General features: G+C 46.3%; 1 protein-coding gene across 1 annotated transcript; it reads right to left on the reverse strand.

The window, feature by feature from the left end:
• Nucleotides 1–964: 964 nt before the first annotated feature.
• On the reverse strand, nt 965–5,986 carry LOC149859921 (D(1)-like dopamine receptor). The gene has a single exon (XM_090058286.1). The coding sequence runs from the start codon at nt 5,879–5,881 to the stop codon at nt 4,544–4,546; it is 1,338 nt and encodes a 445-aa protein (XP_089914412.1). The 5' UTR covers nt 5,882–5,986; the 3' UTR covers nt 965–4,543.
• Between the last annotated feature and the right edge of the window lie 8,396 nt (nt 5,987–14,382).

The following is a 14,382-nucleotide window of genomic DNA, read 5'->3' on the forward strand; positions in this document are numbered from 1 at the left end:
CTCAGGGGGGCTGGGGGATCAGGCAGGGGATGGGGCATAGCAGGGGTCCTCCCATGGTCCCCTCCAGCTCTCCCTTCCCTGCCCCCTACTTACCAGCTCCAAGTCAGGGTCCAGCTTCCTGCTGTTGTGTGCAGGGACTGCCCAAATTGCCAAAGCTCTGAATCTTTTCCAAATTGATTTGGAGAGCCTTGAATCAAGTTGGGCTTTTTAATTGGTCTCCTGATTTGATTCAGAGTCAGAGATTTGGCCACCAAATCGGGCCGAAACTCCTTCAAATTGAATCAGCACCTGAAGCTTTGAACAGCCCTAGTGGGTAACGCTGAGACAACCCAAGAAGGGTGTGGGACCCAGGGCAAGTCAGCCCATGCAGGGCCCTGCTTTGATCCCGAATCCAAAGAAGTTGCCACTGCCGCCATTGGCGACAGCGGGGTGTAGGGGCAGGCAGTGAGCGGCTGGACATGGAGCAGTGCCTGGCTCCAGACTGCCCCTGTTCCACCCAGCTCCGCGGGGCCCCCCAAAGCACAGGGCCATGGGCGGTCACCCCGATTTGGCCCCTCTTAGGGACACCCCTTCCAAATATTAATTTTAGAAAATCATCTTTGTTTTGTCTTAATTCACCTTCAAAAACCCAGAATTAGCAAGGAAGAGAAAATCATTTGCTCATAAGGATTTCTGTTACTGAGAAACAGGCTGCTGACAGGAATATGCTGAATATGGTATTCGTAGGTGTGTAATGATCTAAAATCAAATATAAAAGGCATGATTTTGGCAAAAATAAAACAGCAGATGCTTATAACAAATGAGTTTGCTCTAACAGATTTCTCTTTTGATAACTAGGTCAGCTGTTTCTAACTGAAAATAATTTTAGCTAAAAGATTTTTCAGATATAAGTTTTGTAATAGAAGAATAAGAAACAAATCCATAAACTTAAGGTATAATCATGTATTCATTGACATTTGCACAACCACATAGATTTAGAATTTATGTGTATTAAATATACATGTGGTGCTTCATTCAACCGAAATATACATTTTTATAAATAACATTCACATTTTATCCCTAGCATGGCACTTGCACAAAAGTAACCATACCTTTAGCAACTGCACAATTTGCACAAGTAACTCTTTGTAAACGCATTCTTTTCTTTAACATTTTCTTTATGTTTATGAGTATGTTCCAATATGCAGCAATTAACAGAAAGAAAATAACCTGACCATGTTACATAATTTATATCCATCTAAACAATACATTAAATCCTCCAAAACAAAGGGAAATTAAATTTAGAAAAAATATCTTGTAATGCTCTGTAAATATTTTATGAAATATATAAAACCTGAAATAATTATCAAATGCATGCATAGGGTGCCTATCACCATAATATATAGGTACCAGAATACAGAAACTTCCATGAGCATAAAGCTGAATCCTCATAAACCAGGGGTGGGCAATTATTTCAGGTGCAGGGCTGCTTACTGAGTTTTGGCAAGCCATCGAGGGCCATATGACAGGCAGCCAGGGGAATATAAATATTAATTTTCTAAATTTTTTAGGGGCCCCACGGGTCAGATAGAATGGCCTGGTGGGCCGCATGTGGCTCACGGGCCATTTTGCCCATCCCTGTCATAAACTGTACTTTTTCCATCTCTTGAAGTGGCTCCTTAGACTTGTACAATGCAGTGGTTTGTAGTTTTTAAAAGTCTAAATTACCCTTTCCTTTCCTTTCTTATTCTTGCATGATGGAGTTGTTTCTGAATGTGTATAGAAGCAGCGATGTGGAGAATGTAGGGGTGTAGAGCCATTCTTGCCCCTGAAATGTAGAGTACATGTGTTTCTCTTGAGCTTGTAAGAGCAAGCTTCTATGCTCTCCTTTGCCCACTTCAGTGGGGAAACCTTCTTAAAAGGGAAAGCATCTGAGATGAAATCTGAAGTCTATTTGGTGTAGTTTTATTTGGATTTTAGCTGACAAAGCTGCAAAGAGGCCTAAAACATTCTTCCATTATTTATCCTTTTAACCTTGGAAAACCCCAAAACCTTTAAGCCCTGTTGTGGGACATGCTGTACATTTGGCTCTGTCAAAGAACCCCATTTTGTGAACAGAGCTCCTGCATGCAGATTGACTGCTGTGCCTACACAAAGCACTTCTAATGGGGCTCTGTGCAGAGACACCAACTTCCCCCGATTAATGAATTGCAAGATCAGGGCCCACATAAACACAACAAACCATAAAACCCCCAAAGGTTGTTTAATGGCAAAGGAGCATATTTTCTGTGAGATACTTTTGCTTTTTAAAAAATATTGCCCATGAAACACCACCATAGCTCCTTAGTAACCAGGTGCTCAAAACAATCTTTGCACACCTTGTGCACCTCCCTGTTCACCTACCAACAATAGATATATGTTCAGGGTGGCATTTGACTGGTGATGTTTTGTTTTTAAATACATGTTCAAGTAACTGGTTACTGAAAGTATCATTTGGCAATTGTGATAGCAGCACATTGGTAGGAGCTAGTCTTGGGGCTCTTGATCAGAAGACAAGGAGGCTCTTGTTCCTCCTGCTATTCCTGCAGCTCTAGAAAGCTTTCCTCTGGGTCTTAATAATTTCTTCTTCCTTGCAGAGTGCAGTTTCTTTTTTGTAGCCAGACTCTGCTGCATATAAGTTGTCCCTATCTTCATATACATTCACCTTGAAAATGGACATTCAGAAGAAAACAGAAACAAATATGGTACTAAGATTTATATCCTTAAATTATCAGTAGCAGAAGATGCAGCTCATAGTTTAGGTGGACAATACATAGTGTAGCATAAGCAATGCTTTATCATTAGTTACATATCACTTCAGATTAACATAAACAGAAGCACTTTATAACACATGATTTCTAAAACTTATCATGGGATGACTTTAGAAATTCCACAGTGAATATCCAATCTTTAAAATATTTTATGACATCCACATGTCGGTAATGACTGTGATAAACAGTCCTTTTTAGCATCCCTTTCAAATAATTATTTTACAATATGCCCCTAAAAACCGAGTACAAAGCCATTTTTTTGTTATAAGTAAATATCCATTTCTAGATACAATCTTGACACATTTATGTACCTTGTTTAAATTGTACTGGTATAAAGAGACAGGTTTTCCCATTCCTAGTATACATGCTATTTTCTACATCAAATATCCTATGCACATATGATTATCCTTAAGAGAAAGTTTCCCAGAGATCAGATGCCAGGTATTTAAATGTGTCAATTACTTAATTTTCCCAACTCATTTTACCATATGTTAAATTCCCACTACTACATTTATTAACTCAAAAAGACTTCCTGGGATAGGCAGCTCTCATATGGAAAATGAACTGTGTGAGTACAGAATCTGTAACTTCATTTAATTAACAGCTCTTACAATTTGTAATGGGAATGTAGAAGTATTAGTGAGGAGAAGCTGTAGGAAATGACAATTTCATGTTGGTGTTCAGCTGTTAGAAGACTGCTTGACCCCGAGGAAGGCAGTAACGTGTGGGCTGGAGGAGTTATCCCCCTGAGAAATGGAATGTGGAGTTACCCTCCAGGGTGGGGATCTGGGAATGCTGACCAGGAGATAACAGGAAGGCAGTCCTCCAAGGCACCGTGTTGATGGCTGAAGCAGTTTCTCTCCAGAACGTGTGTGTTGGAGGAGGTCAGGTGACCCTATTACACCTTTAGGATGAAATTGCGACTTTTTTGGGGGGTGACAGTAAGGGGAAGTCCAACAATTCTATAATATACATTTTTGGTTTGGGTGGAGATAAATGTTTCCTGTGTGGCATATATTTACAAGAAAATGGTAACCACCAAGACAAGGAAGGTGTTTACCAATCTGAACTAGAAGCCCTTAATTGTATGAATTGGCCTTTACAGAAATAGTTGAAGGTGATGACATGAAAACAAGGATGCCAACACCTTGACCTTTAGTCTAACAAACAGTTCACAACCTAGGAATGGAAGAGAGAAGCTGACACCACTCCCCCTACCCTACACCCCCCCCAAGGTGAGTCATCAAACATCACATCCTGAGGTACAGTAACTGCAGCCTGATACCATAATGAATTCTCTAACTTCTTTAAGATCACAAAAGTCACAACTCGAAATGTTCAACCCTGGATAACAAAGCTAGGTGCCAGAGCCCGTCTTCAGGCTCCTAAATAAGAGCAGCTGATTGTCAGAAGTCCTCAGCACCTATGGCCCCTGTCAACTTGCTGGGCATCTGCATTTCCTGCACATCTTTTGAAAATCTATCCATTTTTATTTAGAAGCATAAACCCAGATTCAGATGGTTTGCTTGAAGTGCTGTCAGCCAATGAATGCCAAGGAACGATCAATCTATTAAGGATAAGCACCCATTTTAGGTGAAATAGGATGGTTAATATGTGGCTGTTATGCGTCTGGGGCAGGCTGTGTTTATCTCATTCTTCTGCGATGGGGTCTTGGGCACATGCAGGGTACAGGGAGCAGCGAATCCCGTGCGCTGGAGTGATATGTGTGTGCAAGGGGGAGGCCTATTCTTCCTTTAGGTGTGTGAGGAATGGAAGATCTTATCCCCCCGGGTTGGGGTGACAGTGAGCCCTGTGCAAGGGGTGATGGTTTTCAGGGATACCTCTGCCTCACACTCAAACTGCAGAAGGGCTGGCAGGTGGAGACTCCTGGGGCTGTTGCTGTGGGCAGCCTGCGCGAGAGAGCTTCCAGGCCTCTTCCCCAGAGGGGGACCCTCACTACTCTCCTCTTCTCCCTGCAGGCTCACATCATGGGGCATGGGTGGGGCCCAGGCAGTGATGGCAGGGGGAGGAAGCGGAGGTGTGGCAACCCCCTCCTTGTGGCAGGTGACAGCACGGTGATAGGAGACCAGCTCCTTGCTGAAGTTGACCCTCTCCACAGCTGAGCTGGCCGCAGAGCGGTGGAAGCATGGGCAGCCCAGCAAGCTGCCGAACGCCCGTCTGAAGTCTGCATTGAAAGCATAGATTGCCGGGTTCACAGATGAGTTGGCCCAGCCAAACCACACAAAGACGTTGAATGTGGTCTGGCCCACGCAGGGCGATGGCTCCTGGGGGCCGTCCTCATCCCTGGGCTGGCAGAAGGGCACCAGGCAGTTGAGCACAAAGAAGGGCAGCCAGCAGCAGACGAAGACGCCCACGATGAGGGCGAGGGTCTGCAGCACCTTGGCCTCCTTGCGCAGGGAGGAGGCCGGCTCCCCATCCTGCGATGGGCACCGCCCTCCGGCCTGCTCCAGGGAGGAGATGCGGCGGATCTGGGCCCGGGCAATGCGGTAGATGCGGGCATAGGTGGCGATCACGACAGCCACGGGGATGTAGAAGCTGACCAGGGAGGAGGTCACGGCGTAGGGACGGTTGAGGCGGGTGTCGCAGCGGGGCAGTGGCCCCGCGTCCCCGTCCCCGCCAGCCCGGTGCCAATGCAGCTGCACGGGGACGAAGGAGATGAGGAGGGAGAGGGCCCAGGCCACGGCGATCATGGTGGCGGCCAGGCACCGGGTCATGCCGCGCTGGTAGCGGAAGGGGCTGGCGATGGCCCAGTAGCGGTCCAGGCTGATGAGGCAGAGGTGCAGGATGGAGGCGGTGGAGCACATGATGTCGAAGGCCACCCACGTGTCGCAGAAGCGGCTGCCGAAGAGCCAGGCGCCGCCCGCCAGCTCGGTGACCGCCCGCCAGGGCATGACCAGCGCCCCCACGCACAGGTCAGCCGCGGCCAGCGACAGCACGAACCAGTTGGTGAGGCGGGCGCGCAGGCGGCGGCAGCGCAGCACGGCCGCGCACACCAGCGCGTTGCCCAGCAGCGTGCCCAGCACCAGCGCGCCCAGCGCGCAGCCCGCCAGCGCCCGCGCCGCGCCCGCCATCCGCGCCGCTCACCTGCGCCGCGCCCGGCCGGCGGCAGCGCCCGGCCGCGCCGCCCTCGCCCTCGCCCTCGCTCCCGCCGCGCCCCTCATGGCAGCCCCGGCCGGCCGGCCGGCCCCGCGCTCGGCGCCCGCTGCAGCTCCTGGGGAAGGACTGCCTCGAAACGCCGACAGGAACCGCGTGGGCCGCGCCTCGGCTCCGCGCACAAGGCAGTGCTGCCCTAGCTCGGGGGCTGGGTTATTATTTGGGGGGGGGGTTGCTTCAAAGCTTTCAGCAGAGCGAGTCCGTTCAGCTCGGGCTCTCGGGCTGGCCGGAGTGGGAAGGAGTCGTCGCGGCCGGGCTCTGGTTGCAGCCGCCATCCCCCCGCCGTGTTTTCCTTGTCTTCTGTTTGCTGTGCCAGACCGACAAGTGCAGCGAGGGCATGGTGCACCTACCTGCAGCCCGTTTGCACTCGCTAAATACCCTAGTGTAAACGTGAAGGACCCGTCGGGCAATTCTTTTACCCAAAATACAAGATAAAATAGAGTTTGGAAAAAAGTAAGTTCACATAATGAAACTAATACAGCAGACAGTTAGTTCATATTTGACTAGCCATGGTATGTCTTTCAGTTTACCCGCTAATTAAATTGAGTTCCTGCAATTGTGCCACAGAAAACTGTTCTTTAAACCTTGCACATCTGATTTGTAGTGACTGGGATGGGGAATGCAGCACTTCTGTGAGCACGGTAAAAAATATGAGACTGACAGGTTGTTCTCTTAGAGCAGGGGTTCCCAAACATGTACGTGTACCCCTGGGGGTGCACAAGGCATCTCTGGGAGGTACGTAGGAGGCATTGTGTAACAGCAGATTTAATTTTCATTATAACTGACATTTAAGGGGTTAAAATATAAACTGTATGGTGGTAGGGGTATGCAGGCAGCTGGTAAATCTGGAAGGGGGGCCACAATAAGAAAAAGTTTGGGAACTTCTGTCTTAGAGATTCTACAAATCAGAATCTCAAAAAAAAATTGTTTTTTAATTAAAAAAAAAACAATCCAAAAACCCAAGAAAAGGAAAAAAAACAGCTGGATTAAGGTAGATCATTAGAAATCAACAATGTGGTCAGTTAAAAAAAAATATTCTAAGCTGTTTTGTACCTTAGTAATTTCAGGTTTCTTATAATGTAGTTGAATATATTATCTCTGACCTCAGCTCAAAAATTCTAAGTATATTTCTTGTGTGTGTATTTTAGCATGAACCCTTGTTCATTGTAACTTAGTTAATACATGTAAAATAATCTGTGCTAAAACATCACACTTTTAGAAACAAAAAATAGTAATTAGTTGTCAAAGATAATGCAGGCCGCTAAAATATCAGCCCACTCTGCACTATTTATTTTATGTGAAGCCATCTGTGGTTTCACTTCCATGAGTTTTATCAAGGTTTGCAAACTATACAATGTGCACAGATTTTCAGTCCTCTTCTGGGAATTGGATAGATCTTCAGTTCGTGTGAAACTCCTACGCACATTTCTCTTGTTCGCTATGGAGATTTTTGCTTTTATTTGATAACTAATAAAATGGACTGAGAATGAATAGTCCTGTGAAGAATTATAAGAGGCAGCACTAAGGCAGTATATGTTACTCAGCAGGCCTGAAATGGGGGAGAAGCAACGTTGATGGCATTGTTTTGGAATATCAAGCAGGTAGGAAGGACAGCTGGGCTAGCATGTCTTTATTAGAATAATAAAAATAGTAATGCTTTACACATTTTTGGTCTCTCTCAGCCAAAGGATCTGAACATGCTTTAATACCTCTGAGATATTAAGGATTCTCTCTCTCTCTCTCTCATTTTTATAGATGGGGAGAAGGAGGCACAGATTGTTTAGTGATCCAAAGTCATCTAGTAAATCACTGTTAGACGCAGAAATAGAAACATTTTCTGACTTTCATTCCTGGGCTAGACGTGTTGAAGGAGCTTGCCAGGGAACCAGTGGAGAGATGGGGTTGCTGGAAGTGGAAGAAGATGGAAGAGTTTCCCACCAAAGCTGGCTGAGGAGAGTCAGCTATGCAACGTTGGCTGGTTGCAGTATCGTAAAAGTGCTGCACATTTTGATTTTATGGCCTGTGGCATTTATTGGGCTGATCAAGTCCTGAATGGAATGGGATATGTGTGACCAACATACATTCAGTATTATTAAAAGACTGAACAAAACTGTTATAGCATCCCTTTTGGTTCTAAAGAATTGACAAGCCCATCCCACCTAGGTATTAAAAAAATCTATATAGAGCCCTGCTAACCATTTATGCTAAATATATATTTTAAGCATTCTTAAAAATCTCAAGGTGAAATCACTCTCCAGGTAAATCTTAAGTCAAATGGACTGATGCATTGTTAAAGACTAAAATCTATTTCCTCACAGTCTTCCTTCTCTATTTCTGAAACACAGCTTCTGGTCCAGGAGGCAACATATGCAAGGCAGAATGGCATGTTTGAAGATGCCACAGCCTGGCATGGTAAGCCTGTGGTTTAGAGAAAGCCTTAGCACACTAGGAGGCAATTTTAGGTTGCTACATGCTGGAGTCTTTTTTTCCCTTGGGTTGGAGGGTAATGATCAGTTCATCCTTTGCCCATTATCTATGGTGACATTCATTTAATTGTCCAGTCCTGCCCTCACTGAAATTTCTGTGCCCTAGACTTTCACATCCTCTCCCAATAATGGGGATTATGCTAGAGTTGATTAGTGATGAATTCTAACCATTCTGGTTACATGCTGTGTACAGGCTAGCTGCAATTCTGACTTCGAGTGGTCTCATGGGGTTAGTAACTCCAAAGTTCTCATGATTAATGCTTTCTTTATCAGGTACCACTTATTCCTAATTTGCTTTAATTGAGCAGTAAAGGGCTACATTTGTTCTGACTTGCCAAATAACAAATCTTCAGAGCTATTATATTTACTTACTGTTCTTTTGTTTCAGTTCTAGGTTACTAGTATTGTCATCAGTTCTGTGTTGTTCCTTTAACGTGACTACTAATAGCACTGTATTAGTGCTAAGCTAAAGCATAGGAAAAAGGATATTCTGAGTTACTTTGTTTATATTGCAGTCTGAAGATGTGAACTGTGTTGCTGAACATTGTGGGGATGGACTAAACTGAGGTCAGTAATTACCTTTAAAACTGCTATTTGTGACTGACCAATAAGTGTCCTGGAAGATATTGAGTAGCATCCCAAGAAAGCGTAAAATATCTGAAACACTTATGTAAGGAGACTGCTGAATATACTTATATGATATTCAGTGTTGAAAATAAATTACTTTTCTACCACTGAAATTTGGAATGGCTGCACAATAGGACTAGAAACCATTGTATGTTTCATAGCAGAAACTGTCTAGAGTTAAAGAAAGCAATAGCTAAGTATCAAATACATACTTAATTTGTTGTGGTTTAACAGAGGTAACATGAAATGAATATGTTTCTTAAAACAGTTTTCCTATGTGTAGATTAGTAGATCGGATCTTGAATGTCTGTATGTTTGTTTGAATAATCAAACAACAAAAGTCATATAATACATACTTTAATTGTTTCTAGGGAAAGGGGTTGGTTTTTTTAGCATATTTATGCCAGAGGCACACATTTTGTTGGTGCATTTTGTGGCACATGTGGAGTTCTATAATAATCTAATAATCTGTAATAATGTTATGCACCTTGTAAGTGACCGGGTTCGTGAGATAGTTCCTTTTAAAGTTTCTAATATTATAAAAGCCTAAGTTTGTGTGTGTGCCTGTGTGTCTGTAATGATTTATTCACACACTGAGTGGCTGGTGGAAACAGCCAGAGTGCTCCAAGTGTGGAGGAGCGCTGCCATGATTCCAAAGCCACGCCGAGGACCAGGCAGAGGGTGTTGGCCTCGGCTCCCCCACCCTGCTCCCTGCAAGAGGCAGAACAGTGGCAGCATGGGGCATGAGGTGGCGGCACTCCATCCCAGCCTCCTTCCCTGCCCTGCCATTCTTGACAGGCAATTGGCTAGTACTGTATATTTATCTATATGTTGATTCAAGTTAATCCAAAGTGGCTAGAAAAAGCAGCAGGAAGGTAATACAGTTATATATAATCTGCCTTTTATAAACTCTTGGGGAGTGATCACATGAAAATGAGTGAGCTAATAGTGGTGAAGATGTTACTTCCAGGGTCCAGTCATAGCTTGGGAACCTAGTGATCAAGAGGATGCTAAACAATTTTAAAAGAGTTCTCTGGAGAGGGAGAGAAAGAAGTTTCCTGGGAAGCCCTTATTGGCATGGAGATAGATCCTTTGGGAGTGTTGGAAGTAGATGGTCTCTTCCAAAGCTCCTTGCAGGTGGTACCTTTAAAAATTCATCTGTGTAACTATTTTTCTTATGATGTGCATAGATTCCAGATTGGAGAGGGAATAGATTGGTATACTCTCTTCCTTCAGCATAAAACTGTTGAAAAATAGTCAATTTAAAACAAGACCGTTTCAAAATGTAATTTTTATATTTTAACTTGGAAATATTTCACTCACTATTATTGAATTTACAAAGGCAACTTTGAAATTAAAATATTTGAAGACATACAGTTTATTGTGTGCTTCCAATAGATGGCACACACAGCACTTTAAAAATTAAAGATGCATGATTTTGAAACCTGCGGTATCATTTTTATCACCCTACCTGACAACTGGCAGAATCAATGCAAAATCACTTTCAGGCTCCAATCTAAGCATGGCATTTGTGTTCCAGCTCAGATACCTTTCCCCTAAAGGTAAGCGGGTGTTCTCTTCTAGGTTGGCGGACCTCCTCCGGCGGGCTTTAAACTAGGCTCGTTGGGGGAAGGGGAAGATGAGGGCGGAGGAAACATCAGACTGCCAGACCAAACAGCACCCACAACTACAGCCCAGCCCAGCCCAACGAGCGAAGCGAATAAACAGGTAAGAGATAGGGGCCAGGGTAACACTGGGACTAGGGGGTCAGTACACACACCCACAGGAGGCCTCAAATGCCTCTACACGAATGCTCGTAGTATGGGTAACAAGCAGGAGGAACTCACCCTCCTGCTGGCTGACACCAGCCCGAACATAGCGGGGATTACGGAAACATGGTGGGACGCAACGCGTGATTGGGCGGTGAATGTCGAGGGCTATAGGCTGTACAGGAGGGACAGGATAGGAAAGAGAGGTGGGGGCGTGGCACTCTATATTAAGGAGGAATACACATCCTCGTTAATTAGCAAGGAGTCAGGGGAGGGGCACTCTGAAGTGCTTTGGGTTAGAGTACAAGGCAGTCGAGGGGAAAGAGTCTTAACGGTGGGAGTCTACTACAGACCTCCCAACCAGGGAGAAGAGCTTGACCAGGAATTCTTGGGTCAGCTCACAGAGGTAGTGAAGGCTAAGGATGTGGTAGTTATGGGGGACCTGAACTTCCCAGACATCTGCTGGGAAGGACAGTCAGCCAGGTCTGAACGCTCACGTAGGTTCTTGGCCAGAGTGCAGGACCTCCATCTAACCCAGGAGGTGCACAACCCCACCGGGGAGACGCCTTGTTGGACCTAGTCCTGGCTACCGGCGATGACCTGGTGAAGGGGCTGTGGGTGCTCGACCACCTGGGCGACAGCGATCATCGCCTGCTGGAATTCACCATCCAGCGCAAGGTGGCAAAGGCATGCAGTAAGGCAGCGGCCCTAGATTTTAGGAGGGCAAACTTCAACAAGCTAAGGAGTATAGTTGGAGAAGTGCTGAGGTCCCGGAGGGGAGGGGAGCCAGGTGTCCAAGGAGAGTGGTTGCTCCTTAAGGAGACGATCCTCCAAGCCCAAAGGAAGGTAATCCCAACGAGGATCAAAGGGAGCAGGATTGCACACAAGCCTCCGTGGCTCACCAGAAGCATCCGGGAATGTCTCCTTGCTAAAAAGGAGGCTTACACCCAATGGAAAGAAGGGGTCATCACCAGGGAGGACTATTCTGTAGTTGCTCGGAGATGTAGGGGGGTAGTTAGGAAGGCCAAGGCAGAGATGGAACTGGGGCTAGCTTCCCAGATTAAGGACAATAAGAAGTCCTTTTTTAAATACGTAGCGGGTAAAAAGAAGGTCCCGGGTAATGTGGGGCCCTTGCAGGACGTGTTCGGAAACTTGGTCGTCACACCAGACGGCAAAGCTAACATGTTCAACGATTTCTTTGCCTCCATCTTCCTAAGTAGGGACCAGAACAGCCACCTCCCTGCTGGGCCCCCCTCGGGCCCTGGGGGAGGCACATCTGGGCCACGGGTTAGCGAGGATTGAGTTAGGGAGCTTCTGGAGGGGTTGGACGTATTCAAGTCAGCCGGTCCGGATGATTTCCACCCTAGAGTTCTAAAGGAACTGGCCGAGGTCATTGCAAGTCCCCTGGCATGGCTTTACGAGCACTCGTGGTGCTCTGGTGAGGTACCGGAGGACTGGAAGAGGGCCAACGTGGTCCCCATCTTCAAAAAAGGCAGGAAGGAGGACCCGGGAAACTATAGGCCGGTCAGTCTTACCTCAATCCTAGGCAAGCTGTTCGAGAAAATTATGCTGGCACACATCTAGGAGGGGCCAGCAGGGGACTGCATGCTTAGGGGCAATCAACACAGGTTCATCAGTGGCAGGTCCTATCAGACCAACCTGGTGGCCTTTCACGATCAGCTCACCAGATCATTAGATGCAGGGGTAGCAGTGGACATAGTCTTCCTGGACTTCCGGAAGGCTTTCAACACTGTCTCTCACCCTGTTCACATTAAGAAACTGGAGGGCTGTGGTGTAGACACCCACACAGTCAAATGGGTTGCCAGCTGGCTGGAGGGCCGCACCCAGAGGGTGGTAGTGGCTGGAACCTGTTCCAACCTGGAAGGACGTGGGCAGTGGGGTTCTGCAGGGCTCGGTCCTCGGGCCTGCACTGTTCAACATCTTCATCAGTGACTTGGACGAGGGGGTAAAAAGCACCCTGTTCAAATTTGCTGATGACACTAAGATGTGGGGGGACATGGGCACACTGGAAGGATGCAACAGGCTACAATCAGACCTTGACAGGTTACAAGGGTGGGCGGACAAGAATAGGATGGGTTTCAACACAGACAAGTGCAAGGTGATGCACCTCGGGAGGAACAACCGGCACCATACCTACAGGTTGGGGAACTCCCCTCTTGTCAGCACGGAGGCAGAAAAGGATCTGGGGGTCATCATTGACTCCAAGATGAACATGGGCCGGCAGTGTGGGGAGGCAGTTAGGAAGGCCAACCGTACCTTGTCATGCATCCACAGATGCATCTCGAGCAGGTCCAAAGAGGTGATCCTCCCCCTCTATGCGGCACTGGTCAGGCCGCAGCTGGAGTACTGCGTCCAGTTGTGGGCGCCACACTTCAAGAGGGATGTGGACAGCATGGAGAGGGTCCAGAGGAGGGCCACTCTTATGATCAGGGGAAAACAGGGCAGGCCCTATGAGGAGAGGCTACGGGACCTGAACCGGTTCAGCCTCCAAAAGAGAAGGCTGAGGGGGGATCTTGTGGCCTGTTATAAACTAGTCACGGGGGGATCAGCAGGCACTGGGGGAGTCACTGTTCCCCTGAGCACCACCAGGAGTGACCAGGAATAACGGTCACAAGCTGGCAGAGGGTAGGTTTAGGTTAGATATCAGGAGGCGCTACTTTGCAGTTAGGGTCTGGAACCAACTTCCAAGAGAAGTGGTGCAGGCTCCTACCCTGAGGGTTTTTAAGAGGAGGTTAGATGAACACCTTGCTGGGGTCGTTTGACCCCAGTACTCTTTCCTGCCATGGCAGGGGGTCAGACTAGAAGATCTGCTCATGTCCCTTCCGACCCTAGAAACTATGAAACTATGAAAAAATAGCTGAAATGTTGGTAACATATCTTCTTGGTTTATTTCAGAAGACACACTACAAATTTAACACGTTTAATTATTCAGTCATCAAGTAAAGTCAGAGCTTATCTATCTTTATTATTCCTGTCCCTCAAATATACCGAATAATATTTTAGGGGAGGATACTTGATGCTTACAAAAGCTATAGTGAAAATGGGCAATTTTTCAGTCTACATCTGACAGTGTCTGCAGATTCCCTTTCAAGTAGTGAACACTAGGAAAAGAAATGCATTCTTTTCTGGAATTATATGTAACTATATCATTAAAAAAGTCAGTGTATGACTATTGCTCTTGCCTCTTTTGTTTTGTGCTTGCTCATTTAGTTAGGGAAATTGTGCTTTACACCCTTGATGTACTGAAACTATTATTCAAAACTTAGCACTGTCTGGCATCAGGCCACATCATGGAACTGAAACTGCTTTAAAGGCACCAATTATTTCCTCCTTTCAGTGGCTAGATAGCAGGCATCCATTCTTGTCTTATTTTCTGCAGCATTCAGTGCTACTGACCAGGAGATACTGCTGTCTTGCTTAAAAGAGGTGGTGGGAGTTGAGGGGAATGTATTAAAATGAGTTATTTTGAAATGGAGTAGTGCATCTCTGGCAGGGCAGTGTTGGTGCCTGCCACTT

Source organism: Crocodylus siamensis, chromosome 7 (assembly GCF_052110815.1).
Source record: "Crocodylus siamensis isolate JL-2025a chromosome 7, ASM5211081v1, whole genome shotgun sequence".
Taxonomy (NCBI): Eukaryota; Metazoa; Chordata; order Crocodylia; family Crocodylidae; genus Crocodylus; species Crocodylus siamensis.

Coding starts and splice junctions, on each gene's coding strand:
- LOC149859921 (XM_090058286.1), bottom strand. CDS start 5,881: ATGGCGGGCGCGGCGCGGGCGCTGGCGGGCTGCGCGCTGGGCGCGCTG.